General features: G+C 52.4%; 3 protein-coding genes across 3 annotated transcripts; 2 read left to right on the forward strand and 1 right to left on the reverse strand.

The window, feature by feature from the left end:
* Positions 1–509: 509 nt before the first annotated feature.
* On the reverse strand, positions 510–5,181 carry S1PR4 (sphingosine-1-phosphate receptor 4). Its single transcript, XM_010563112.1, has 2 exons — positions 5,083–5,181; positions 510–4,163 (listed from the first exon to the last, which is right to left on the reverse strand). The coding sequence occupies exon 2, from the start codon at positions 3,971–3,973 to the stop codon at positions 2,747–2,749; it is 1,227 nt and encodes a 408-aa protein (XP_010561414.1). The 5' UTR covers positions 3,974–4,163; positions 5,083–5,181; the 3' UTR covers positions 510–2,746.
* Positions 5,182–12,710: 7,529 nt separating this feature from the next.
* Positions 12,711–14,428, forward strand: LOC104829068 (mast cell protease 1A-like). Its single transcript, XM_010563113.1, has 5 exons — positions 12,711–12,774; positions 12,872–13,016; positions 13,209–13,344; positions 13,674–13,925; positions 14,294–14,428. Exons 1-5 carry the CDS (start codon positions 12,711–12,713, stop codon positions 14,426–14,428), a joined length of 732 nt encoding a protein of 243 aa, XP_010561415.1.
* A 3,487-nt stretch (positions 14,429–17,915) lies between these two features.
* On the forward strand, positions 17,916–20,721 carry LOC104829069 (granzyme E-like). Its single transcript, XM_010563114.1, has 5 exons — positions 17,916–17,989; positions 18,102–18,249; positions 19,377–19,518; positions 19,666–19,899; positions 20,584–20,721. Exons 1-5 carry the CDS (start codon positions 17,926–17,928, stop codon positions 20,719–20,721), a joined length of 726 nt encoding a protein of 241 aa, XP_010561416.1. The 5' UTR covers positions 17,916–17,925.
* Positions 20,722–27,612: the final 6,891 nt, after the last annotated feature.

Genomic DNA, 27,612 nt, shown 5'->3' on the forward strand with positions numbered 1-27,612 from the left:
GCGCCGCCGCCGGGAGCGGGGGGATCCCGCAGCGCCGGGAGCGGGGCGGTGGGCTTCGGCTGTCCCGGGCCCACGGACAATGTTTGCCTGCTCCGGGGCGCACGCCTGCACATGGCGGGGGCGGTCGGCGAGGCCCTGCGCCGAGCAGCGAGCTGGGTCCCGGCCGAGGGGCGCACTGAGCGGGCAGCCCGGACCTGCCCCAGCTCGCAGCCCTGTCCCACACCGGCCACCTCGGTGCCGCCCTTGGCGGTATCGGACCTCCAGACTGCCACGCGGCTGCCTGCGGGAGCAGCCACCGGGTACCTGACCTGCGGGAAGATAAAATCATAGCAGATCAAACCGGGGCTTTCTTACCATCTAGATTTATTGCGAAACAAATGGGCTGGAAGCTCAGCACCTCCTGCTGAGCTGCTGGGCCAGCAGGTTTTAAGTCTTCAGGAGCTCCTGCTCCCCAGTGCTTGGGTGGCTTTGGCCTCCTTGTGTGATGAGAGGAGGCATGGATGGCTTTGGGATGAAAGGAGGCATTTGGGTACTGCTCTAATTTTTCACTTGGTTAGGGAACAGACGAGCAGGAGTCTGAGGCGCAAGCTGGCCGTGCCTTCTGGGCCCCACTGGGTCTCCATCAGACCCAGGCAGGAATGGGGCTATTTTGGAGCCAGCCATTTTCTGTAGCACAGAGCAGTCCTCTCGGTACTGGGGATGAAGTCTGGCCCCAATGAACTTCTGCAACCTACAGGCCTTGCATGTGGGTGTCATTGTGACCCTGCCCCCCCCTTCCCTGTGACACCAGGCATTCTGCAATGTTCTGTTGGCTCCTTCAGAGCTGCTAGTGCTGCTTGACCCCTGTCACAGTCCCAGCCCTTCCAGCCCTGCTGCTGGTCTCCAAGGTCTCCAAGCCCTGCAAAAGCCTCTGTTGGCCCCAGCCAGCCTTGCCCTGGGAGCAGTTGCCCCCACCAACCTCATGCAGCACAGCTACCTGCCTGCCCACGGAAACGTCCGTTTCTGCTGCCAGCTGGGCTGTGTCCGTGCATGACTTGGTAACCTCTTAAGCTTCCTGCCTGTGAAGCTGCAGCAACTTGGGATCTCTCCTGCTACTTCACAGATACCAGCCAGCAAACTGACAGCGTCAGAGGCTGCAGCCAGGCAGTCACTGACCTGCAAGCTCAGGGGAGAGAAGGCATGGCATTCAGAGAGGTCAGGGCAGCAGTGCTCAGCCCTGGGGCAGCAAGGAGAATCCATATGTGACTACTGTGAGCCTGGCTCCTGGGGTCCTTAGGTACCTTCCCTGCTGTTGATGCTGCCCAGCTCACAGGGAGGTGGAGACCCTCAGAACATTTCCCTGGCAGAGTATGGGTGACCCCCTTCTCCAAATGTGGTAATGCTTAGAGAAAACATGCTAGGATCAGACCCCTCCATTCCTTTCCCAAGCTGTGCTGACCTTCAGAAGGGCGTGGGGCAGGCTCCACCCCACTCTTGCCTCTGCGTGATGACTCTGTTCCAGGTTGTTGAAGTGATTCTTCCAAATGTGTTCTGTTGCAAACACTGCTTTTGTAAAGTCTTCTGGAAGGATGCAGCCTTTTTGGCCCCGAAAGGAAGAGGAAACAATTCCTGCTGCTTCTGTTCAGGTATGAGCCAAACCCCACTGGAGACAACAGAATGCAAAGCCATCTACAAGCTGCTGCTCAACCTTCCCGTGCCCACCACAGTGGGCACCTCCCCTTGTGTGGGGACCTTAGAACTTGGCATTTTTACCAGAGCATGACCTACCTGTCTGGGAGGCCATAGCGTTACGAACCCTCTGCTGTACAGGTATATGTTACCTGAGAGGTTCAGCCAGATGGGAGCAGGTAGCTCTGCCATGCATGATGGTACCAGACTCCCCAGTCACTGTGGGTACCTCTTTCTGCCCATGGTGGTGTCAGGGCTGTCACTGCAGGTGCAGCCCTATGCCCAGAGGCATGGCAGGGCTCTTACTTCTTGCTGCCAGGCTGTAAGCACTGTCACAGCATTTGCCCAGGCACAGTGCCCAGGCTCTGCACTCTGGTGAGGGATTGGGCTGTTGCTGCAGCTCCCTGCTATCCTGTGACTGGTTTGTGTGGCACTACAGGTGGGCACTTTGTTCCTGGCCAGGGGCCTCTGGGCTGCCCCACAGCTGCACATACTTGCACTTGCAAACCCAGTTGTTCTTAATTCCCTGGCAAGACATCAAGCCTGCATCCTTTCCCAGCAGCTGTGCCCATCACAGGAGTTCCAGAAGGCTGTAAACTGCAGCAGAAGACTCAAGTATCACCTCCAGCCCTGCATGACATGCAGTGGAGCACTGCCAGCCTCACCTGATCCCAAGGGGTTGGGGAGCAGTCTGGTTGGGGATACCCACCCTATTTGTCACTGTGCCCAGGGGCAAAATACCCTCATCGGGGCAGGTACAGCATCTATATACATGCACACACAGAGCAGGGTCCACTTATAACCTAGGCACAGCAGTTGTCTCAGCAAAGCGTCAATCCCAAAATGTGCCCATATCCTTCACTCCCATCTGAAGAGCAATGCCTGTCCCTATGCTGCACCCACAGTGAAGCAACATCCCAGTCTGAAGGGACTGGAAAGCCTGGCCACAGTTAACAACTGGGGTGGGGCTGCACCTGGTCAGCCTGAGCTGCATGTAGGCTACAGTTCTGCCAGGCCAGGACCAGCAGCACGAGGTCCTGGTGGGCTGTCTGGCAACTTTTGCTCTCCCCGTGGCCTCTCAGAGGCTGGGGAGATTGCTCATCATGCTGGAGTTGCTGGAGAGAGGTGCTCTGGGCCGGGCATTCAGTGCTACAGAGCTGCGGAAGCTATCCCGGTAGCGCAGGGAGCTCTCTGTGGATGAGCCAGAGTTGATGTCTGTGATGACCAAGCAGTTCCCAGGCTTGCACAGCCCAACCTTGACACAGCAGCAGCACAGCAGGCTTCCCACAGCACGGCGCACCTCCACGCTCCGGAGGGAGTAAATGATGGGGTTAACGCCTGAGTTAAGCATGGCCAGAGCCAAGGTCCAGTCCAGGCTGTGGAGGTATGTGCAGGTCTGGGTCTCACAGAAAACATCAAAGAGCAACAGGACAAAGAGGGGACTCCAGCAGATGATGAAGGCACCCAGGATTATCAGCACAGTCTTGAGCAAGCGCAGGGACCGTTTGCGGCTGTGCCGAGAACTGGTTTGCCTAGAACTGGCCTGGACCAGCTGGAAGATGGAGATGTAGAGGCCAATGATCCCCAGGAGGATGATGCTGAACATGACCACGGAGAAAAGGATGTAGTTCTTGGAGTAGAGAGGCAGGAGGACAGAGCAGGCATTGAAGTTGCACAGACAGTTCCAGCCCAGCAGCGGAAGCAATCCAATGATGAAGGCAAGCAGCCAGCAGGAAATGATCAGGCTGCGTAAGCGCAGGGTCTTGCTGGCTTCATTCTCAGCAATTGGCCTTACCATGGCACTGTAGCGCTCGATGGCAGTCACAAGCAAGCTGAAGGTGGAGGCAGCCAGCGCGATGAAGAGAATGCCTTCCCGCAGGAACCAGAGCTGAGGTGAAAGCTGGAAGGTCTTCTTGCCCGAGAGGCAGAGATTAGAAAGGTAGGCAATTCCTGCAAGCAGGTCGCTCACGGTGATGCTGGCAATGCAGGAGTAGACCCAGCGGCGGGCTCGCAGACACCGCAGGATGGCCAGCAGCACAAGCAGGTTCTCCAGGATGATGATGCAGCTGATGATGGCAAAGGTTGTGCGGATGAGACCCATGCCCTCATCCCCAGTCTGCCGGTTGGTCAGCTTGCCTGTGAAGTTGTAGTGCTGCAGGATGATGTTCACATTCCTCATGGCAGCCAGCTGCAGGCAGGAACTTTTCCTGTCAAGCAGGTCAAGTCTGAGCTCAGGGTATTGTGCAGAGCCCAGTGGAAGGGGAAGGGAGCGATTCACCAGCCAGCTCAGCTCTGGACCATCCATCTTCTGAGCTTAGGTCAGCAGCTAAGGGATGCACGATGGAGCAAGAGTTGAGATGGGGTTTGGAGCAGAGAAGGCCCTCTGAGGGCTGGACACAGCTGTGAGACTCTGCCACACAGGACTGGCTCTGATCCCAGCAGCCCTACCCAGCGTGGAGATGAGAGTTAGAGCCCTGTCTGCCAGCCTTGCAGCACTGAAAAGAGCAAGGGGAGAAGAGGGTGAGGTGTTTTGTAAGTCCGAGCATGAGCATGGGCTTCCTGTTGTTTAATAAAGTTTCCTGTTGTGAGCTAGAGTATTGACATAGTTTCTAACAGCTGTCATAATTTCTTAGTAAGGGCCTGGCTATTCTCAGCTTTGCTGTGGTTGTGAAGGTGGGGGACATGAATGAAATGATGTGTGAGGCCCCTCTTTGAGTCAGGGCAGGCTGGGTGAAATGGGGTAACACCTCCCACCTTGATGGGTAGGTCTGTTGGGCTGAACAAAGCCGCCAAGTGCTAGTAAGAGCACCCAGACAGCCTGACTCACTAAGTGTTTTGCCTTTTGTGGCATTAAATTCACGCCTGAGCCTGGCAGAGAGCAACTGCCTCTTCATCAACTGCCCTGTGCACGACCCATGCCCAGATACATCCTTCTCCAGGAGGAAGCTCCATGCTCTCACCCCTCTGGGCTTCTCCTTGGGCCCAGCTCCTGCCAGTCTCTCAGGACACATCCATCCAAGTCCTGCCCTGTCAATGCAGCAAGTCCAGGCACCTGTGTTTCTCAAGCTATGGCTCAGCTCCACCTAGTTCAGGGGAAACCAGCTGGCCAAAGCCCTGCATGTGCCCTGACACTGCACCCTCCACCTTCAGCTCTCAAGTACCTGCTAGAGATAGGTCAGGATCTTCCCATTATTTAGGTCATAGACAGGGAAATAGAGGCACAAATCTGCTGCCTCTTGCCTGGCACTGCAGAAGGTGCAGGGGGCTGCACTGAGACCAGAGCCCAGGAGTCTTGACATGATTGTTACATTGATGTCTATCATTGACCTATTCCCTGCATCTGCAAAACTTAACTGGGAAGTCTTGCAATGTGCTATTCCCAACCGCGGCAGTTGAATTTGCCTTGTGACTCACCTGTCATGACTGGCCTGAGGCTCTTGCTGCCAGAGGGAGGTTCAGCAGCTAGCAGTGCTCTCCAGCTGCTTGTCTGAGGCCCAGCACGGAGTACGTAGTGGGGAGGGCTCCTTGTGCAAAATAAGTGAGACTTCTACCTACCAAAGTGGAAAAAGGGAAGTTACAACATCAACCACATTTCTGTGCAGGATGGACCCCACCCAAAACAGCTGCAAAGAGGCATAGAGAAAAGAAAGACAGAGCACCTTTTAACTCAGGATCACAGCAGAAGCTGTGCCCTGCTTTCTGCTTTCACCTATGTTCTCATTCCAGACTGGCACAAAGCAATGGAGAGGTCCCCAGGTTGAGAGCAAAGAGCAGTGATTTCTTCCATCAGCATGGCAAGGAGGGAATTGTCCTGGGAGTCCATCCACTGCTTGATAAGTGGAGAAATCCTAGCCTGGATCACAGCATAGACAAGTGGAAAATGCAAAGGAGGTTCCTGCTGCAGAAAGTCATGTGCAAGCAAGAGTGGTTTTCATCAAAAGCTGAGGGCTCCATCCTCCACATTCACCCTTTCAGCTGTTGTTTTGGGCTTTTCTATCAGCAGCGTGGAAAGAAACTTATGCTGATAAAGTCAGCAGATGACCCCAAGATTGAAGGAGCGGAAATCAGCAGGAAGGCTGGGCCATGAGTGCAGCTCAATCCAGAGAAGAGGAGTGCAAGGTTGCACATTCAGCACGAAGAGCACACTCCCAAATGGGCTGGGCAGATGCTCCTAGCACAGCACTGGAATCAAAAGGATCAATGTGATTCTTGCACATCACCCCTGCTTTATACTTGCTTCAGGCTGAGCCTCCACCTAATGTGTCTGCTCAGGACAGAACTGGTGGGGTGTCCCTAAAAGATCAGAGGATGAAGAAACTTGGCTTGTCAGGGACACTAAGTAGTTTCTCAAATAGCTGGCAGCGTATGAGCAGTCTCAGGGAAGAAATAGCTGACAGGAATGAGCTCTATGTCAGGGAGATCTGCAGCGAGTGTGGGGCAGGTAGGAGGCAAATGCTTTTGATGGCAGGAGGGTTTGAGGCAGATAAGCAGCTGGGATATCTCAACACACTCACCCATGGGGTGCCAGGTCCTCTGGACCAGCAAAATATCACAGGCTCTTCCTAATGCCCCTTCCACAAGCACATCAGGTGCTGCCCTAAAAGGCAGGGCTGATTATTTTGTCAAGAGCTATTCTGGTGAGACAAAAACCTTGTTCCTTGCTCTGTCCTAGCACCTGTGTTGTTTGGCCTTTCCATAGCAGAGGGGACTGGGTACCTGTGAGGCATGCCACAGTTTCACAGCACGTTGTGAGGGGGGGGCTGGCTCTGGGAAGCTGTGTCCCAGCCCTTGCTGCTGCGCTTCCAGCACCCTCTCGCTTCTGTCCCCCAACAGCCTGCCAAGCTCCCCGCCTCATGCCAAGTTACCACACACCTCAAACACTGCTCCCATCTCATGGCAAGTCAGGGCACAGTCCCATAGCCGGGGGGGCCTGGGGGTACTTGGGTCTTCTCCACTTCATGCAATCATCTCAGCAGAGCAGGGCCTCACTGGCTGGCACAAATCCAGCCCTGTGCCTCCCTCAGAGCTGCTGCCGCCAGACCCGAGGCAGAGAGTCCCCATCTCCATGGCTGGGGGCAAATGAGGCTCCCCCTCAGCTGGGCACACACATGAGGGAGAGTTCCTGTTGTTCTGCAGTGGCTCCCTATTGCTATCTGCACAGACACAGGCTAAGCTTTATCTTGGTACTTCTCCTTTGCTGCTGTTTCAGTTCAGATGTTCTTTCTTTGAAATGAAGGGGGGCGGGGGAGGGACACCCCATCCTGCAACATTTCTCATCTCTTTCCTTCAAATCAAGACCACAATCTACTTGAAACTGCCTGATAGCTGCTGAGTGCTGGCGTGGAATGACCAAGGGAGGTATGGGGGCCAGCTGCAGCCCCCTGAATCCTCTGCCAGAACTGTGGCCATAGCAGGTGTTCACAGATGCTGAGATGAGGCACCTTAGCAGCAGAAGCCTTGGAACCCTCCACAGCCTGCTCCTACCAAGGCCAACAGGAAGGCAAAAGCACCTCAGCCCCAGAGGGAAGAGTTTGTCTGCAGACAGGGATGTCCAGAGAGAAGCAGGGCAGGAGCAGCCTGGAGCAGGGCTCCCTGGGTTTGTGGCCAGTGGCATGCCTGGTCACTCCTGCCCTGAGACTGCCTGCTTATGGGAGGGTGTCCAGCTCCAGATTGTGGGGGCCACGAGCAGCTGCAGGGGAAAGACAGCAAGCTACAAATGCAAGATAAAATATTGATGATTTCTGTTGAGGTTTTCCTGCTGTGCTGCTGCACAGTCCTGATTAAACCTTGTATTTTCAGACATTCTGATAAAAAAAAAAATCCCTGGGTGAAGCTCTGTGGAGAGCTCTGCCTGGTGGGGCTAGCCAGGCAACCCCCAGGCTAGCTCTTGGACAGCTGGCATCCCCATCTCTCTCCCACAAGGCTCCCTCCCCACATCCCCACCCACCTATCCTGTCCCTGCTGTGTGGCCCCAGCACAGCCCAACATCAGCCAAGGCATCCATTTGCCTGCAGGTGTTTTTCTGCTCCAGGAAGGGTGGAGTTGTGCTGGTTTAAAAATGACTGATTGCTCCTGGCAGTTGGTTGGTTGCATTTCCTAGCTTTGGTCTCTTCTACTGTGCAGCAGCCGGCAGTCATCTTTCCAGTGGCAGGATGCTTCTGGCCCCAGAGGAGCTGGGAAGAGCCAGCAAGGCCCCTCTGACTTGGGCTGACACCAAACCCTGGAGACCTGGCCATTCACAGTGCTCAAAGAATTGTCCCAGGCACAATTGTTGTGCCTGGGTGTCAATTCATTGAAATTGGGTGGTGGTGATGGTGGGTCTCTGTAGGAAAAGAGTCTCTGCAGTGCATCTCTGGATTTGAAGGAAAACAAAAACACAAAATAGAAAGTTTCAGGATCATCTCCATTAGACCATATTAATGACCTTAAATGGCAAAGTTTTGTTGATTTTTTTTCTTTAAGTGGCTTTTCTTTAGAAACTTGCATTTCCTCAATGCAAAAACATTAAACAGAAAGCAAACAGCTTTATAAAATGCCCCTGCCCAACCCCCCCAAAAAAGATAATTACTTGGAAATCATCCCAATAAAACACATCATCAGTATGCCAGCCCAGACCCTGTCTCCCATGGTGTCACACCTTTCCTTCCTTTGCGACAGGTTTGAGATTTTGACCTTTTGGGTGATCTGCAGTAAAAGGCACTGAGCGTTTCCAGTGCTCAGTGCCTGTTGGATGGGAGCTTTGGAGGTGCTTATCCCTTAGCATCCTTCCAGAGTCAGCATGCAACAAATGCAAACTCCTGAGTCTCACTTCTTCTTTACAGTGTGGCATTTCATGCAGCTGCTGACACCCACTGACAATTGCCAGAGAAGCAATCCCTCTCCTCCCTAGGTCTGAATTTTGGCCTGGGTAGCTCAGAAGCACTGGAGAAGCTGGACCAGCTCAGTGCGTGGTCTCCAAGTGCCATGCCCAGCGCCAGTTCTCCTACTGTGCCTGGGACAAGCTCAGCTTTCCCCTAGCATCTTCTGCCCTGTAACCACGTCTCCGGTGAGCAGACATGTCCCCGGGAGCAAGGGAGCTGCACAGTGGTCCTGTCACTCCCACCCAGCGTGGCACGGCCAGCCATGGTCAGTGTGGCATGACCAAGACCATGAAGCTGCTCCAGAGACCTGGCTGGAGCCTCTGGCCTAGGGTCCCCTGTGCAGGACCCATAAAATCCCTCATATGAGCTCATCAGCATTGCTTTGCACCCTCTGGGGCAGGGCCTAGCTCAGCACCAGACTTGTCCCCACATGCTCACAGCTGAGAGCTGGTTCTTGCCATGTTCATGCAGGGATGGCAGGGAGGAACCAGTCCTCACCCAGGAAACGGGCCAGGGAGGGCTCAGCGTAAACAGCAGGGTGATGCCTGCGGAAGGGGGAGCTGGCAGGGTGCGGCGCCGAGCACCATGCAGAGGAAATCAGGCTGGTTTGAAACCTAACCTGAGCACTGTAGAGGAAGGGCAGGCAACACACCTCGTTGTGGTTAGTGCTGCCTGGCTGGGGCAGGGGCAATGCGTTTACTGGCAGCAGGGCTGGTCCTGCTGCACTGTGTCTGGAGAGCATAAATTAATCCCAAGCTCTGCGGCTTACCATCCTGTGTTTTTCCCCTTTGCCTGTTACATGCAAGAATACTAAATGGTTTGGGGCAGAGAACTGCTGTCTGGTTTCTAATGTCTGCAGCATAGCCTGGCCCTGGTACTGCTGACCCACCAGCCATTACAGAGCAATAAGTAAACTCAAAAGGCCCTGGGCATCTGAGCTTGGAGCTTGCAGCTCAGCACCACTGGGATCAAGAAGAAAGCAAGACCTTTGCAAAAGGTTACTGCAGGATACAGACCCATGGAGAGAGCTGCTGCCCACAGAGAGAAACTGGGGATCAGAGCACAGTGGGACCCCTGTGTTTGGCAGTAAGGTTTTAATCAAACAAAAGCCCTGATTCCCAAGGACTAGCATGCAGGATAGCCCATGCTCCCAGACGTCCCTGCTGAGTTAGTACAGCCCTACCACAAGCCCAGTAGCTCTTCTGGTGTGCTGGAGACTGCTCTGGGAAGTCAGAGAGGGATATATTTATCTGTTGGTTTGTTTATACCTACACACACACTTTGATTTTATTTCCAGAAACTGTTTCAGGGGTTTTCCATTCTCATACCGTACTTCTCCCTCAAATGCCCTCCTCCCAGCAATGCAGACTAACTGGCAGATCAGCCTCACTGCCTCCCTGGTGCCCTCCTGGGACACTTACCCTGTCAGCTTGCCCATGTGCCCCCAGCATGGGTACCCTGCTGTCAGCTTGCCCAGACTCCCCCAGCTTCAAGCCCTGGCTGGGAGCAATGAGGACTGGCTCAAGCAGACAGGGGAGGAAGGTCTGGGAGAGAGTTGTGCCTCTCTGACCTGTGAGCAGGGTTCTGGAGGGCATCTTATCCAGGATGGCAAAATCAACACAGCACCATCTCGCTGGGCACACTGCAGGCAGAGGCAATGACAGCACTGTGTTTGTGCCAGGCCCAGCAGCACTGCCCGCACAGGGCATATCTGCCACGGAGTAGCATCCTTACTGCATGCCAAAGGGGTTTTTAGGACAGATCTTCCTGATCCACTCTTCTTTGCTGGGAGCCTTGGAGCTGTATGTGCTTTTTAACCTTAAATCACGCTCAGCAGGAAGCAAAGCTGGTATCATGTCTTGGGCAGGCACAGCTGAGTTTAAACCACTTCTCGCAGACTTACATTAGGACTGGTAAGCAGAGACTGCTCCAGAGATGGTGATTTAAGATTAAAGCAAGCCTCATTTTCTTCAAGTGACATGCAGGCCCCTGAGGAGGATTGGCAGAAAGTGTCCCAGGGAATGGGCACACAGACAGGGTCTTTGCATAGAAGAATCTCCCACAGCAGGACCAAGGATTCGGGGGCGGGGGGGGGCAGGGAGTAGGGGGCAGCATTGAAGCCTCAGAGTGCTAATTATTATATTGCCTTTGTTGTGTTTTTTCATCAGTTCCTGGCTGCAGTTACAAGCCCAAATTAGCTTATTAAAACCAGATGTCTGCAGAGCACCTGCGGTGACCTCAGCCAGAGCTTCTGGGAGGATTCCTGCCTAGATGAATTGAATTGAAAGTAATCCAGGGATTGAAAGGAGGCATTACCTCCTACCTCCCCAGCTCTCCATATCCTTGCAATAGCAAATTGTTCATCTGCACGGTAGAGGAAGCTGTTTTGCTCAAGAATGGCTAGCAGTTGCCCACAGCTTCACTGGGGTTATGAGGAGAGGAGAGCACTGCTCCAGCTTTAGCAACTAGCACGCTGGCCAGAGACCTGGCTGCCCTACCTTGCAAGTGCTTGCACAAACCAGCAGCACGCTCTTGGGCTCTGTCCCTCTAGTCACTTAAGTGCAGCCTCTGGGGATGAGCAGTGGCTGTGGCCAGCCAATTGCCTGCTGGTTTGCCCCTAAGCCAGACTTTGGTGCTGATGGGTCAAAGCAAGGGAAAGGGCTGGACTTCACAGCTGAGAGAAAATTTCTGGAGAGCATTTGAGGGAAGATTTAATCCTGACCAACACTCAAAATAGGAGGGATGAGGTTGGGTGGTGGAGGAGTGCAGAACCTGGCTGTGGTCTCATGACAGCTTTTGTCCTTATGGCAGCAGAGAGGCTGCATGGCTCCAGTGTGGCACCCTGCCGCCTCCTCTATGGCCCCTCTCTGCTGTGGCTGTTCCCAGCCCCTTGGGTGCTCTTGTGCTAGAGCAGAGTCAGGAGCTGTTGAAAGTCTGTGAGCATGGAAAAGATGTCTTTCCAGTATGCAACATGCAATCCCTCTTGAGCAGAGCAGACACTTCACACAGCATTAACCCTAATAGATTTATGTTTTGCTTTTTGCTAGAATCAGTGCAGCAAACTGGGACAACCTGGCAGTGGGGAAAATTAAGGTAGATAAGGGCTAGGAAGTACAAACAGGAAGGACAACTTTAAACAACACAGGACTGTATGGCACAGCTCCCTCTGAGCTTGCAGCCTGAGAGTCAGGCAGCTCTTCCTACAAAGGACAGTCTCAGCTGCCATTGCAGGACACGCTTAGGCGATTGGAGGCCCAAAGATCAGAAGGAAAGAGCGGACAGCCACCAGCTAAGGCAGTGTGAGAGCCAGGAGTAGGAAGAATGCAGGTGTCCTGAGCCCCAGATCTGTGCCCTTGACACAAAGATTTGGTCACCTCTTTGAAACAGGGTCACCTGAGGCAGCCCAATGGTGGTTTCTGTTCAGAACCACAGGACCAGGAAGGGACAAGTGCAGCAAGATTGGTGCTCAGTTTAGCATTTAACCGAATCACACTTTGCTAGGGGCAAGGTGAAGACAGCAATTGCAGCCTGGTTTGCAGGCAATTTCAGGTCAGGGAAGGAAGAGCGGAGAGTCCGGAGCAGGGTAGGTGAAGGCTTCCCCTGGTTCCATTTGAACAGATATGCCAGGGCCAGACCAGCTGCAGAGGGGAAACTATAGAGGGGAAAGAGCATCTGCAGCCATTGCACTTACCAACAAAGCATGAACTGACCTGACCATCCCCAGGAGCAAGTGGCATAGGCTACTGAAGTTACAGTAAGAGACAGCCTGATCGCCAGAGCTCAAAGACACCATGCTTTGAAGCATGTGGATGTGATTTGTCCTGCAGCCAAACTGTGGGAGAAATGCTAAATCACACCTCAAAAATACCCTAGGACACCTCCCCCAGTCAGCATCCCTGAGGCTTTGGGACTGTGGCATACCATGCTTTCTCTGCCTTGGCCTTTCTGTCCTGCCCTATCACTCATCAGTCACAGCCTCAGGGCATGTGAGCAGGCCAGGGCAGCAGAGATGCAGATAGACCTGCAGGGATGCTGCACTGCTCTGATTAGCACAATCAGGCCATCGCACATGGTTTCCTGGCTGCTGGGTGCAGCTGGTCCCAGGGTATAAAACCAGCCCCTGGGCACTAGGACACTCAGACATCCACACAACTTGGAAGGAGTGTTCAGCTGTGGGAAGAGATGTGCCAGCCCCAGCCACTGCTGGCCCTGCTACTCCTGCTTTCCTGCGCATGGGCCAATGCCAGTAAGCTGGGGTACCACAAGCTGCTGCGGGTGAGGCTGCTGTGCTGGGGTCTGACCTCAGCAGCCATGGGCTCATCCTGTGGCGGGGTGTCTTGCAGGTGCTCTACGGGGTCAGATTGTGGGGGGCCACGAGGCTCAGCCCCACTCCCACCCTTACATGGCCTACCTAAAGGTAGGGATGTTAGCCTGCGGAGGCTTCCTCGTGGCCCCTGACTGGGTGATGACAGCTGCACACTGCATGGGGTGAGTACTTCATACAGGGGCTTTATCCCCTTCTTCCTCCCCTAATCTGTGAGGTCCATCACTAGAGTAATTTTGGAGTAGGTTCCTCTTCCTCCTGTGCTGAGTAGCTCTCTCCACCTGCCTGCAAAAGGGGAGGGACACAGGTAAGACCCAACCTGTCTTCCCCCTTTCCCACTCTGCTGCCACTGCCAGGAATGCCACAGTCATACTGGGGGCTCACAACATCCACGAACCAGAAACAACCCAGCAGATCCGGGGAGTTATCAGATATTACCAGCACCCTGAATACGACCCCAACACCATCTCTAACGACATCATGCTGCTCAAGGCAAGGCAGTCCTGCAGCAGGCAGTGGGTTGGAGGGTAGAGTGGGGCTGTGGGTCTAGCAGGATCTACGCAGAGCACATTCTTGCTGTTAGCTTCTTCTGCAAACCATCAGCTGCTTCTGCCCATAAGTGCTGGAGCTGGAGGCAAGCAGGAATGGGAGGCACCTGGGAGGGAACTGTGGGCAGGGCTTGGAGCTGCATGCCCTATTCACAGCAGCTCACCAGAGCTTCCAGTGCTGTGTGCCCTGTTAGACCTCCCCTACCTCTGCACACAAAGTGTCCTTCAGCTGTTCTGCTCATAGCCTTCTCCAAAAACCTTGCTTTCTCCCAGCTGACAGCAAAGGCCACTCTCAATGACTACGTCAAGACCATTCCACTGCCCAAGACCAGCAGCGACCTCCCCACAGGCACCAAGTGCAGCATAGCTGGATGGGGCCTGATTGACGATGACCAGGCAACCAACAAGCTCTTTGAAACCAAAGTCTCCATCTACAGCCGCAGGAAATGCATCCACTTCTATCCACATCTCGACACCGGCATGGTGTGTGCAGGCAGCTTCCACGAGCTCAGTGATTCCAGCCAGGTATGGGCTGCCAACAGGCTGGGGGCTTGGCTGTGGGGCAGGCGGGCTCTCTGGTAGCAGGGGCTGCTGCTGGCACAGATTTATCTGGTTCCCAGGAGAGGTGACAAGCATTTGATTTGTAGCTCCCACGTGGACTAGTTCTCTGGATGCCCTGACACCACCATCCATGTGCAGTCCCAGGGGCAGAGCCCCAACTCATCTGCTCTGGACAGCTCCTCCAGCTCAGTGGGCATGTGGGGCAGGAGCAGAGCCGCAGATCCAGAGCAGAAACACAGCCCTGCTGGCAGTGCCTGGGCAGGGAAGGACCAAGGTGAAACCTGTTCCCACAGGGAAGAGGCTTCTAAAACCAGTCTCTCATCTGTCCTCAGGGAGATTCTGGTGGGCCCCTGGTATGCAATAAGGTGGCACAAGGCATCGTTTCCTTTGGGTACAACACCCCACCTGGGGTCTACACCCGCATCTCCAACTACTTGCCCTGGATCAAAAAAATCCTGAAGAAGTAGCAGCAGCAGCACTCGCTCCAGCATTGGTGCAGCCCTGGAGACTGCACTGGTTTCTTTCCTGCCCCCGCTGAAGGCTTGACTCCCTCCTCTCCTTGCGAATCTGAGTGACCTGATCGGTGCACACAAGCATCCCCTGGTTTCTGTTCTGAGGCTGCTGGCTGTCCCATTCCCTGCCCATCTCAGGCAGACATTTCGGGACTATGTTAAATCACCCTGGCAGAAGCAGGGATCACCCCAGATGGCACCAGAAAGAGGCTGTGCTACAACGGACCCCGTTTCCTTCAGAGATAACCCCGTCCCTGCTTGAACCTTGCTGCACTTAAAACACCCACAGTAAACTCAGGCTGCATTTCCCAGCATACATTGTCTTTCTTGTACCTTGCCCCAGGGAGAAGGGAGGGTCTAGCTGGTGAAAGTGAGAGGTCAGCCTGTTGGGACAGAGGCAGTCATAGCTCTGCATCCACTGAATTGCTGGCAGACTTGGAGAACAAGAGCTACAGCTGACCTTCCTGGAGTCATGGGGATGAGTGTGTTGCAAGAAGAGACACTGCCCAGGTAGAAATGGGCTAGGAAAAGCAGTGTGCACACACTCCATCCGCTAACTTCAGCAACGTCACCACCTGCCTGGGAGCAGCTGACAGCCAGGATGTGCTGTTTCAGCAGGTACCAGGGGTCGAAAGCTGCCATTCCCTGCAAAGTAATGACTGTCCCCTCTGCAGGGGCCTCTCACCTGGATGATGTTGCATCGTGGCACATAGGGCAGCCGAGAACACGCTGGGTCACAGGGGAAACCAGGCTAATCTTTTCAGCTGTCAGCTGTAAGAGGCTCCAGCAGGTGAAGGGAGCTGGACTTTTTGTGGACTGTGCTGTTTCTGCCCTGCCTTGGCCATAGGACAGGTGGTGGCTGAGATCCCAGGGACAGGACTTTAGGATCCCAGAGAGGAGACATACTCAAAGTCCCAGCTGTTGCACACTAGTGCTTTCAGTCTTTGCCTCTGCCATCCTCCAGTAGTCACAGTCTTCCATCTCCTGAACAGCAACATGATGTCCTGGGTAGAGAAGTTGATAGTCTCTGAAAGGATTGTACTGAAAGGGTGGATAAAGGACCTGGGTTCACAAAAGGGCCTGACCCCATGCCAATTCTCTCCTTTCCTCCCATGCTAACTATAGCAGGAGAGCCTGACTTTTCCCCTGGAGAAGGGGGTAGCTGTCTGTCTTAGAGTGTGTTGGCACATTTCTGTCCCTCTCAGGAAGGCAAGCCCAGCCCCAGCAGTACAGCACAAGCAGAGACTGTTCTAGAAGTAGCACAAAACCAAAAGGGTTTACAACTCTTCCCTCAGCCGGGTGATACTCACAGGCAAGCTTCTCCCCACAAAGGATGCTTTAGTACCATTTTCAGACAGCCTCTCCACTAGAGTCTGAATAACTTGCTCCAGCCCCTACTTCCATGGCCTGCACTGAGTTTAAAGAAACTTGTCTAAACCCTGAGCCCTAGTCTCCTTTGTTCCAGCTAGTTTCTGACAGCATCTCTCGTATACAGATAGGAGACGAGAATCTCTCCTATGCCATGAGGAGAGTGCTAGACACTTTCCTGGAGGAGATGTCAAGGGGCAGAGACAGTGCATTGGTAAATAACTGAGCTGCAGAACTCCCTGGTGCAGGATGACAGATGTCTGTGCAAGTTCAAGAGGAGACCAGACTGGTTTGCGGCAGGGAAACCCAGCGGGGAATTTTAAACATACAGAAACTCAGAAACTGCATGCAATTCAAGGGAACAGGATGTTTGCCCTGTCTTTCCAAGGTTCCCACTAGCCACGTCTGTCAGAAGGAGATGGCCTGCAGTCTGGCCCTGGATGTCTGCTCTTACGTTCTCCCTGTTCTTGCCTGGGATGAGGGGAAACTACATCCCCTTCAGCACCCATGCCACCCTGGGGAAACTGAGAAGGGTCCTTGGTTTGGGCTTCTGCTAACAGCTGGTATCAGCTAGGAAATCTGCAAGTAAAAAGGATGCAACTGCTTATCTGTGTAGTACAAATCTTTGTCACGCAGTCTTTGCACGATAATGGCAGCTTTTAGCTTAAAAATGGGGTTTGCCCTGTGGCACTGGGGGAGGATAGGAAAGCAAATTTACCGGCAGTCAGTGAGGGCAGCAGGGACGTATCAGCCACATTTCGTCACAGCCAAAGGAAGGAACCACTGCTGGGGCGAGTGCACAGACATGCCCGTCTTCCACCTTTCCCTGCAGCCTGTGCACTGGTGCCAGTGGGGAGACAAGGGAACACCCTAGGGGCCAGGGATGGGGAAAGTGTGTGTTCAGTGATATGCCACCAGGCCTTCCTCCAGCGTGGTCCCTCTCCCCATGGGCTGGAGAAGGAGGAGGGGCAGCTGCTGCAGGGCCTGGTCCAGGGAAGGCAGATGCCCACCATGTGCTGCAGAAAGGCACCTGGCACTTGTTTGGCATTTAAAAATCACTGCCTGCCAGGGTGGGGGCAGTGCTGGCTGTGATGTGCTTGGACATGACCCTTCCCAGAAGAACAAGACCAGCTTCAGGGAGACATGGTCTCCTCTGGTGTCACAAATGCCCCTCACATTTGTGACACCAGATCCCTGGGTCATCAGGTTATCTCTAGCCAGTGAAGGGGCAGAATCCCAAACCTGCATCCCTGCCTCCATCCACCCTCAACACATCAGAGGCAAAGTGATCCCCTGACCCAGGGTCAAGGAAGTGTCCTCCTGTCTCCTCTCACACTGGCTGGTAAGAGACAGCAAACTCACCAATTTAATGGTGAACAATTACATCTGGAAAGAAACACTTAAAAAGGTGTCTTTTGCTGTTCAAAGCAGAGCCATAAGTCAGCAGCTGGTGCAGAACAGAGACCTCATGGTAACAGCAGCAGTCACACTGCTGTGGGCCATGCTTACAAAGCTGCCATAACAACTTCTTGCCCTCATAGCCATGACCAGTGTGGTGTTATAAATGCACTCACACCAATTCTGCTCTATTACCCAGGACAACACCTACTGAGAAAGAGCAGGAGGGTCCTCAGCTGCCACTGCATGGTCTTTGGAACTTTTGCAATTGAAAGAAATCTTGTTCTTGCAGGGCTCATGATAAAAATCAAGAGAGTTTGCAAGTGCACAACAAATACGAGCTGCAAGGGAAGACCACGCTGGCAGGCAAAGTGATGAGGATGGGTATGCTCCCTACAGCTTCCAGCTCAAAGGCAATGGATTAAAATTGGCTCTGGGTTTAAAAGGATGTCAGATACCCCAGATCAGGCCCAAGATGAAGGTGGATTGATGCCCAAGGCTAAGGCTGACTGAATTCCCCTCTCAGATCGCTGAGGCATGCAATTTGCAGATAGATTAATCAGATGAGTCTGACTTCTGTGGTTTCCTGGAGTCTAGTCTCAGGCTATAAAACCTTGCTGGGAGCAGGAAGAGACCCCAGCTGCAGCCTCACCTCCAAGGGATCCACTGAAGCAGAGAACGCTGTGATGAAGCACCTGCAGAAACTCCTGCTCTCCCTCCTGCTGGTGACCTGCCCCCCGGCTACAGCCAGTAAGTAGAGTGGCCTGGATGCAAGGAGAGGGCTGGCAAGGAAGAGTCCCAGACAGCGCATCCTGTGCCCTGTGTCCTCCAATCCCCTCATCCTGAGTCCCGTCCATTGCAGATTATTCCTGGAATCGGATGGATAGAGGAGGTGAAGCCAAAACCCACTCCACACCCTACGTGGCCTATCTGCAAGGAAAGAACAACCATTTCTGCGGAGGCTTCCTAGTGGCCCCGAACTGGGTGATGACAGCAGCTCAGTGCTTCGTGTAAGTTTTTGCTATGTTTGTACAGCATGTGGCGTGATGAGATTGTTGCACTGCCATGATCTGGGTAACATCTCCTAGATGGAGGTCTAACAGTTTGAGTCAATTCCTTCATGGCTGTGGCCAAACTCTTTCCCTAGCAGGGGTTGCAGGCTGCACTGCTAGGACAGGGCAAGGCTGTGGGGACTAGCAGTGAAACAGCAGGGGTGTGTCTGCAGCTCTCCCTTGAGCCATTCTTCCCCACGTCCCTCCCCAGCCCACATTGAGATACTTACCTTTATTTTTTTTTATTCCCCCTCCACGACTCATTTTATTCTTCCCAGACATCAACAATGAGAAATCAGACTGGCTTCCTCCCTTGCTGTCACTGACCTGCTGGCATAGCAGGGATTGCTGGTGTCAGGCTTTGCCCTTTCTGCCACCAAAGACCTCCAAGACTGTTATCAGAATGAATGATCTCTTATGAGCAAGCTGCTTCCCCAGCTCTCTTCCATCCCTCCAGCTGGAGAAACTGGGGCATGGACAGGCAAGAGGGCTTTTCTAGATGTGCATGACTCTGGGTGTAGCTATTATGCTCCTCAGGGCTGACAGCTCTGCCCCAGTGCCAGTAACCCAGCCTCAGGGCCAGTCCCCATATCTGAGCAGCAGAAAGGAGGATCAGCAGAACCCAGGAGCCCGGACACTGAAGTCCTGCCTGCTAGATTGGAAAGGACTCCCACCCGTACCGAGGGTCCCTCCTGGTTTTCCTAAGGCAGCCCCTTCTGCAGGTGATGTAGAGGCCAGTAAAGGTACATTGGCCCAGAGCAGGGTCCTGATTTAGAAATCTCTCCTTGGTGCCTACAAAGCCTGGACCCACAGTCCACATATCTTAGTACACAGCAGCAGCATTGGACCAAATCCGCTCAGCTCAAGATCTAGAGGTAAAGTAACCCTTGCAGAGCTCCAGTCTGTCAGATGGAAACTTGCTCTGCCTCTTGGCTGGTAGCTTAACTGGCAGAGCTTCTTGCTCCCACCATTCTTCTTTAAAGCCCAGCCACTCTCCCTTGGCTATGCCCCTGGGATGTGCGCCTCAATGTTAACAGGGAAGACAGGAGAAAGCTAATGACATACACTGTACTTGATTTTACCAGACACAAACCTCTGACTGTCATCCTTGGAGCCCACACAATCCAGAGGAGAGAGGAAAGCTGGCAAACATTCGAAGTCCAAGAATATCACTGCCATCCAGACTTCATGAATCCTAAGAAGGGAAATGACATCCTCTTGCTGAAGGTAACTACCTGCCTGGAGCACCTGCATGGTCCCATCTGCCCAACATGCAGAGCTGAGCTGTAACCCTGGAGCAGGAGGGGACAGCCTTTGTCACAAAGCATTTACAGACGAAGCACTTATTTCTGTATTTTCTGTCCCCTTGCCCAGCTGAAAGGCAATGCCACCAGCAACAGCTATGTTAGGACCATTGCCTTTGAAAAATCAAAAGTCCCTGGTGGGACTGTGTGCAGCATAGCCGGCTGGGGCTACAAAACACCTGCTGCCACATTACGCGAAGCCACCATCACCATCATCAAACAAAGGGACTGCCTCAACCACTACCCTGGACTTGCCGACAACTTGATTTGTGGCCGCAGTGGATCTGCTGGAGTACCTGAAAAGGTCAGTCTCTGACTTAGGGAGTATAAGGCTGCAGGGGAGGTTTTAGCCAGGTGCTGGGCACAAACCTAATCTGGGCTAAAAAACTACTGAAAAGGTGCTGTCTAAAATTGCTTTCTGTTGTCGCCTCACTCCCCCCTCCCCCCCATCAGTCCATGCTTCCTCACCAGCATCCTTCTCTCTTGCTGTCCTGGCACAAGAGGTGCCCTGGGTCTTAATCTCCAAGGATCAGACCCTCAGAGGATCAGCAGCATTCCTGCTGACTGCAGGCATCATGCTTGTGCTCAGCCCTGGGTGAAGGGACAAAGGCATCCTTGTCTTCCCACAGCAGAGGACCTAGGAGTTTGCAACAGGACAACTGCTTGGCTGAAGAAGGGTTTGCCCTACATCTCATAGCTGGTCTGAGTGCATTTTGTCGTGCTCTGCAGCCAGCAGAAAGGCAGAAATTAAGCAATACTTTAACCTTCAGTGTTTGCCCAGCTGTAGTTCTGCTGGGTCCTGTGCTGGGTCCCAGACTGGCAATGGTCTCTTCTGGACCCAGAGCTATCCACATCTATTGCAAGTCCAAGCTTCTCCTAGGGGAGCTCTGTTCTGATACTTGCAGCCTCCCTGTTCTTTGCAAATGCACCCTTTTCCTGAGGACCCTGCATAAATCAACACTGATCTCTCTCCTCCTCCATTTTACAGGGTGATGCTGGGGATCCACTCGTCTGCAACAACAAAGCCTACGGCATCTTCTCCTATAGGCATAACAACTGGCCCGGTTTCTACACACACATTGCTCCTTACCTTGCCTGGGTCAACAGTGTCATGAAGTCAGCATGACCCTACTCTCACCTCAGCTGCTGCCCTGGAAAACTCATGCTTCAGGGCCCCATGCTTGCCTGCTTTTTCTTCCTTTCTCCCTGGGAAACATCCTCCAGTGATCCTCATGGACATGGCAAGGACTTCTGTCTGGAAAAGCCAAACTATGGCAGCGGGGGGCTTGGCACAGAGATTGCACCTCGACTGTGTTTGCTCCCTGTGCAAGTGAGGGAGTGCCCATTTACACAGTGCATGCTCCCACACTTTGCTGCTCTAATTTACCCCTTTGTCAAGTTGCTTGTGGCTACAGCTCTAGAAAGGAAGCAGCAGGACAGCCTGGAGTGAGATGACAGTAGCTGTTGGGATGTCTGCCGCCCTTTGGGGAAGACAGTACAATTAGATCAGGGGAATCCAAAGAGCAGCCTCCTCCCTGCCCCTTGCATTTGTGATACCAGATGCCTCGATCTCCTTTGCCCAGGCCCTGGAGTTAGAGGGTTGCCCCAGCTCCAAGGAGGACACTTTCAGCTCCTGCCTAACTGCTGCTGCTGTCCCCTACCTCTGAAACCTGGTGCCTCCTTTCTGCCCTCTTGCTGTAGCTCCAGCATTGTAAGAATACATAATAACAATAAATTGCATCTGCATTTGAGAGCCTTTTTCCTTCTGTGATTTGGATTTCTCTTGGCCGCTGGCCCCAGTCCTGAACAGCTCAGAAGTCACTACTCAAACAGCTGAATCCCAGGCTGGAAGTTTCTACCCTAACAAGTGGCCTCCAGTTTCTGTCCCACCTAAACCCTCAGAACAGGTGTCAAGCCTGGTTTTCAGGGCAGGGGAAGCCTTTTGGCCTCCTCTCCCCACTGTGGAGTGCTCAGGCAAAACTGAAAAAGATGGTAATCAGTCATCTCCTGGCAGGAGATTGTCTTCACCCCATACACTGCAGTGTGAGCAGGTAGGAAAGAACTACACAGGGGAGGGGACACTGAGCACAAGGTGTCCCCGGGACTATGTGAGCACTTGCAGCTCATGCCCACCGGTGTTGCGTGGGGGCAGAATTAGCCCATCTCATCACAGGGCAGCCTGCCCGCAGAGCACAGCCAATGCAGGAACACAGGTGAGGCTCTAGCCCATGCAGTACCCGAGTGCTCTGCAAGACAAGTTGTGTCACGTGGCTGTGCCAAGCATTCCGTTGCCTCCAGCTCGATCAGGTTGTCAGACACCCAGGGGAGCAGCAGCTCACGTAGATGACACGCATTTGGTTGCTCCAGCCACGCAGCTGCCTGGAGGAGCCCGTTACCACAGAAGGAAGTAAAGTACTGGGCCATGTCTCGGGCAGCAATCACGTCCTCCAGGAGGTTTGTTTTGCTCAGAAAGAGGATCTCTGGTGTGCTCCAGAACCAGGGCAACCCCAAGCAGAGCCAGGCTCTCCACCACCCTGTTCTGCAGTGAGGGCTGCGCATGCAGAGACTGCTGTCCCTCTCGGGCAGACATCCAGCTCACCAACCTCCAAGAGCACTATGCCGAACTCCACAGCCCAGCTGCAGAGCAGTGATGGCAGAGACAGCCTGCACTCCTCACTGACGCTCAGTCACCTGCCTGGACCATCAAATGAGCTCCTTCGCCAGCATGTCCCGGCACAGCCTGCGAGCTTCTCGGCTCCTTTGCTGTTGGCTTCCAGGCAGCAGGCACATTCACTGAGAGAGGCCAGATAGATGAAAGCAATCACACTCTCAAATCAGCAGATCCATTTCCTCTTCTCTGACTTCTGTCCACCCACATCTATGATCCTGCCAGGATGGAGGGTCAGCCAGAGACAAGGGCACGATGTTTTTCCCTTTGGGAAGGCAGTGCCTGGGACTATGGCTTTGACAGGAATCATGGACACAGAGCCCCCAAGGACTGTGCTGCCACATCTCAACAGGTTACCAGATATCAAGTGAGTTACTAAATGTAATCCCAAATGCACTCTTAGCCTGCCAAGAGCAAGTGAGCAGCAGCCTTATCAAGCCACCTCTTGGGCAGAGGACAGGAAGAACACCAGAGCCAGCTGGAATTCAACTACCTGAAATTCAAGATGCAGCCAGCATTTTGAACAAGAGAAGGCACAAGAGGTGCAAAGGCTCTTCCTCTTGATAACCACAGCACTTCCCCAGCCCAAGCAGAAGTAGAGGATACTACGGCAGGTGCTGCCTTATTTGCCCCTGGGGAAGGGAGAGGCAGCCAAGAAAGACAGCCCAAGGACAAGAGACACGATAGAGATGGAAGAGGCAGGGTGCAGGGCAGTTGTTTGGGAGAAAGGGAATCCCATGCACTTGCCACACACAAAGGGCTGACTGCTTTACAGGATCTTCACCTTAACATCCCATTCTGCCCTGAGAAGTAGTATTCCTTGTTGCCAGCTGTAGTAGGCATTTGGCTCTGCAGCACATCCTGAACAGTGGGAATATGAGAGCCCTGAGCTATCCACTCCAGATTGGAGAGAAAACTGCAGGGAGCCACAGTACAAGGAAGCAGTCTGTCCTTTTGACCCACTGGGCTGTGCCACATGTCTACATCACACGTTTGGCTCATTTTCAAGCCATGTTCTCCTCATCCTCCACAGTGTACATGCTAGCTTGTTTCCAGTTCTCTTCTGGAGTCAGATGACTAGGTTCCTCCAGCAAAGAGGTAAGTGCATTCCCAGGCAGATAGTGTGGAGGCAGATAGCACCAAACTTGACTTTCTCTGCCTGTATCCATTGTTGAGTTGTCCAACAAGCTTCATGCCTTCAATTGCCTCCCCTTCACATGCATCTTTACAGCATCTCCCAAAGCAGGCATACACTCATGCCACAGGATGTCACAGCATAAATACAGCATCCTATCAGGCTATGACACCACTGTTTCATTCTCTCTTGCAGATTTCAACAGAAGAAAAAAAATACTACCAAAGTCAAAGCCCTGTGTGTTCTCTGACTACGGGTAACACAGGGTGTAGAAGACATCTAGGCCTACTGCTGTACCACGTGGATACAACAAGTCCATTCCAAAAGGCAATACCCCCAAGAAGCTTGGACACAAATCAGCTGCACCAACCGGCTTAGAAGCAAAGGCTTTAGTCCTGGTTCAAGCCACAGACAATGTGGACAGCCAGAACACTGACCCTCACTGTAAACAAGATGACAACACCACCTTGCACAGCAAGGTCTTGTGCCTAGGCTGTAAGGCACTACTGTAATACGCAATTGTATCTCAGATCTCTGCCAGTCCATAAAAGGGTAAAGTCAATCTGTAGCAATAAAGGAAACAGAACTGGGAGTACTACTCCTGTCCCCATGCTTTAACCATATCACCACCCTTCTCTTCCCACAAGACCCCGTAGCTTGTGATAACATCCAACCACTGTGTTACTGAGGCACAAACCCCACAGAGTCAACCCCAATTTCAGTGTATCAGGAAAGAAATTATACCCAAAGATTCAAGAGATTTTTTGTGTCTGGTTGTACTGGAAAACAAGAGTGAAAGATGTAGGCATTAGCTCACTGGTGACCCATAAAATCAAAGATGTTTCAGTGCTGCATATTACAGTAGGGGCCAAATGCCTTGGTGATGATGATCCTCCCATGCAAGGTCCTGTATGTGCATGCAGTAGAATCAGTCCTCACTGTGAAGATGCTAAGGAAATGTGGGTAAAGGCAACAGAGGCATAGACTTGCTCAAGGCTGCACAATGGTGAAGCTGGGAGAACCACCTCAGCATCCAGAACAGCATTTCTGACACTAGTCAGCCAGTGGCTCTCCTCACATGCAGTCAGGCACACATGCTCCCACCAGGTACTTCCAACTGGTACTTTGGGGGACTTCCTCTATCACATCTGCTACCCCACGGCCCCTCTCGATTCTCCTCCATCCCACCTCTGCCCGGCTGTCCTTCAACAGAAAACCAGCATCCTTCCCCCAGTGCATCTCGCCAAGAAGCAGCACTTTCAGCTCCTGCAGACTCATCTCTTCTCCCTCAGTATTTGTCAATTTTGCTGTTTATCAGAATGACAGCTTTATCCTCCTCTAATGGGAAACACAGGCAAACATGGCAGCAGCAGAAGCACTGAGCCATGGAGTCTGGCAGGGGGGATTTGGGGAAAAGATGGCTGCAGCAGCTCAGCTCTTCAGAGCAGAGCACAGTTTGGGGCAGGCTCTGGCTTCATCTCTCCCTGCTCCACCCTCCAAAGCCCTCTGCATTCCACTGTCATAGAAACAGAATCTGACATCTACAGATTCAGGCTCTTAAAAACAGAGCCACCCAGTCCAAGAGGCAAGGAAGCTCCTCTGCACCACTGTGAGCCAGCGCTTTCAGTTCCCCCTGCCCTGCACACCAAGGCCCCCTGCCATGAAAGGAGTTACTCACCCACAGGAGCTGGGCAGCACAGAAACCCTACTGCTGACTGCACAGAGCAAGAAACAGATCTAGCAGTGCAGGCACTCCTTCTGTCATCACAGGTGCTCAGGGTTAACCTGCTGCTCATTAGCATACCCTGAACTACATCAGTCTGATTGAATTAATCTTAACTGTTGAGGGCATCTGCACACCAGCAAAACAGCTGATCTGAAAGAGCCCTGAAAGAGCCCACTCTTGCCCACCAGCTGCAAGTATAGGGCATACAATGCAGGCTTAATGCCCATCAGCCAGCTTCTGCATTCATATGATGGAAGTGAAACACAGCCAAGTGTTTCAAACGAATGCAGAGAACCTTGTCCTCTCCCAAATTTTGAAAGCCAGAAACTTTTTGAGTAAAAACTTCAGATCACAGAAGTGCAGACTCTTCCTACCAATAAAAAGTGACAGTAAACCTCTTCTATTCTCTAGAGAATTGCAGGGGGGGAAAGCCAGAAGAAAGCTTTTTTGAGAGGGCCTTTCCCCAGACATAGCACACACACACAATGCAACCACACTCAAGTGAGAATTAAGGAACAGTCTGTACAATCCACATGGGCCACCTGAACATCTTCCACAAGGTAACTGCTGCTGGCAGGGGAAGGCGAGGGAAGGAGTGTGGACAGTGAAGTGGTGACCATATTCTATTTTACACAGGCAAAGGGCATTCCAAGACCTATAACTTTGAGGCTTGTCTTCAAACAAGCATGAAAACACTAACTTCACTTGCTTTTTCGCCCCATGTTGATTTCCAAACATACCAGTTTTGACTGGCATTCCAGGTGAGACATTGGCAAAATTTCATAGTCTATCCAAGCCTAATGCAGGGCAGGAAGGAGAGGAGGAGTTTTATAATAGTCTTCTATTTAGGCAGATTTCCTGTGCTGTAAGCAGGCCTGGTTTCTCTCCTTTCTTCACTGCAATAACCACTCCCACCAAACCACTGGAGGTTCAGGACCTCAGAGCTGTGAAGCACAGGAACCCTGGTGAGTGTCATGCTGCAATGACACTGCCAGACCAAAACACTCAGGAGAATATCTGAGCCTGCACCGACAGAACAAACATCTCGCTCTCCCTGATGCCACATTTACTCTGGCCTTAACTATCACTGTGCAGTTCAGGGCTTACAGCTGGGGAGTGAGAGTCCCAGCTCTCCATACAAAGAACAACAGAACTTGAGTCTTCAGAGACAGGATGAATTTGACAGGAATCTGCCTAGCTGAGGTGTGGAGCTTGATTCATACCCAAGCAGTGGGGATGCGCCAGTAACAGAAAAAGCAGTCAGACAGCTGAAGACATTTAAGCAACCGTGGGAGAAAAATGGGATAAAATATGACTCTCATTATTAGAGGTACCCAGGTAGTTTTGTAGCACAACTGCAGAGAAGGGGGGGGGGGCAGGCGGCTGCGGCGATCTGTTTAAAATCCAACATATGTCTTGAGATTAGAACAGACAAATGAAATTCTAAGATCAAAGACTAGGGGACAAAGCTTACAAGTCTACTCATAAGGACAGCTGTCTTTTTGAATCCAAACTTGTTTTTTGATCTGGAAGTTTTGATCAAGCCCAATTTCACCAGCCACCTCCTGTTCTTAAGCCATTTTAAGCCTGTAAGTACACTTCAGTTTGCAGGTTACAACAAAATTTTCCTGACTATAAAAACACAATCTCCAAAGTTTTTGAAAAGCAGCGGTCACACTGAAGTTTTTTTTTTTAAAGAAAACCCCTAATGGGTTTTATTTTCCAAGATGTACTTCTGGGGAGTATTTGCCTTTCCTTATGTTCACCTTTGCTTAAGGGTGACTTGTTAGAGCCCATATAGTATCTGCAGCAGCACTGGACACAACACACAAGACCAAATATTTTAAGATTCCAAGTACTTTCCAAACCTAGTAATTCAAACGTCTTAAAGCCCCCCAGGTCATTCACGTAACTAAGAAAAGCTGCAACTGAACAAAGTTATCAGTGATTTTTGCTGCAGGTGATGGTGTTGCACATGGAGAGCACATTTGTGTTTTACGTGCACACAGTGCCCTCTTTGGGTTAGCAACAGCACGTGTTCTTCAAGGTTCTGTCTCTAAACTACTTCTGAATTGATCCAAAAAACTTACCTCTAAAAAACCCTTTTCAACAAAGCATAAGATTGCAGTTTGGAAGTAGATTTGTGGCTAAGCTGAGAAAGGCACCTCTTTCACCTAGGGGTCTTTAAAACATTTAATCTGCTCTGAATCGAGTGTTGCAAAGCTGACATCGAGCTGAGACTTCTTTTCTAATCAGGCTGCCAAATCCTTTCCAGAAGAATTCTAAGGATGTTCTCATCCTACATCACCTCTACTTTGCAAAGAGCCTCACTGAAGCTATCAGCTGTTTGCAGTATTAGAGACTGAAGGTCTGAGCCACTGGGAGGGAGTACACGAACCAGCGTAGCAGGAGACCTGCGTTTTGGATGCTTCACACAAACACTGTCTATTTCCATGGCCAGGAGCTATAGATACACAGCTGAGATGAA

The sequence above is a fragment of the Haliaeetus leucocephalus genome, unplaced genomic scaffold (genome assembly GCF_000737465.1).
Source record: "Haliaeetus leucocephalus isolate CR32 unplaced genomic scaffold, Haliaeetus_leucocephalus-4.0 Scaffold164, whole genome shotgun sequence".
Taxonomy (NCBI): Eukaryota; Metazoa; Chordata; class Aves; order Accipitriformes; family Accipitridae; genus Haliaeetus; species Haliaeetus leucocephalus.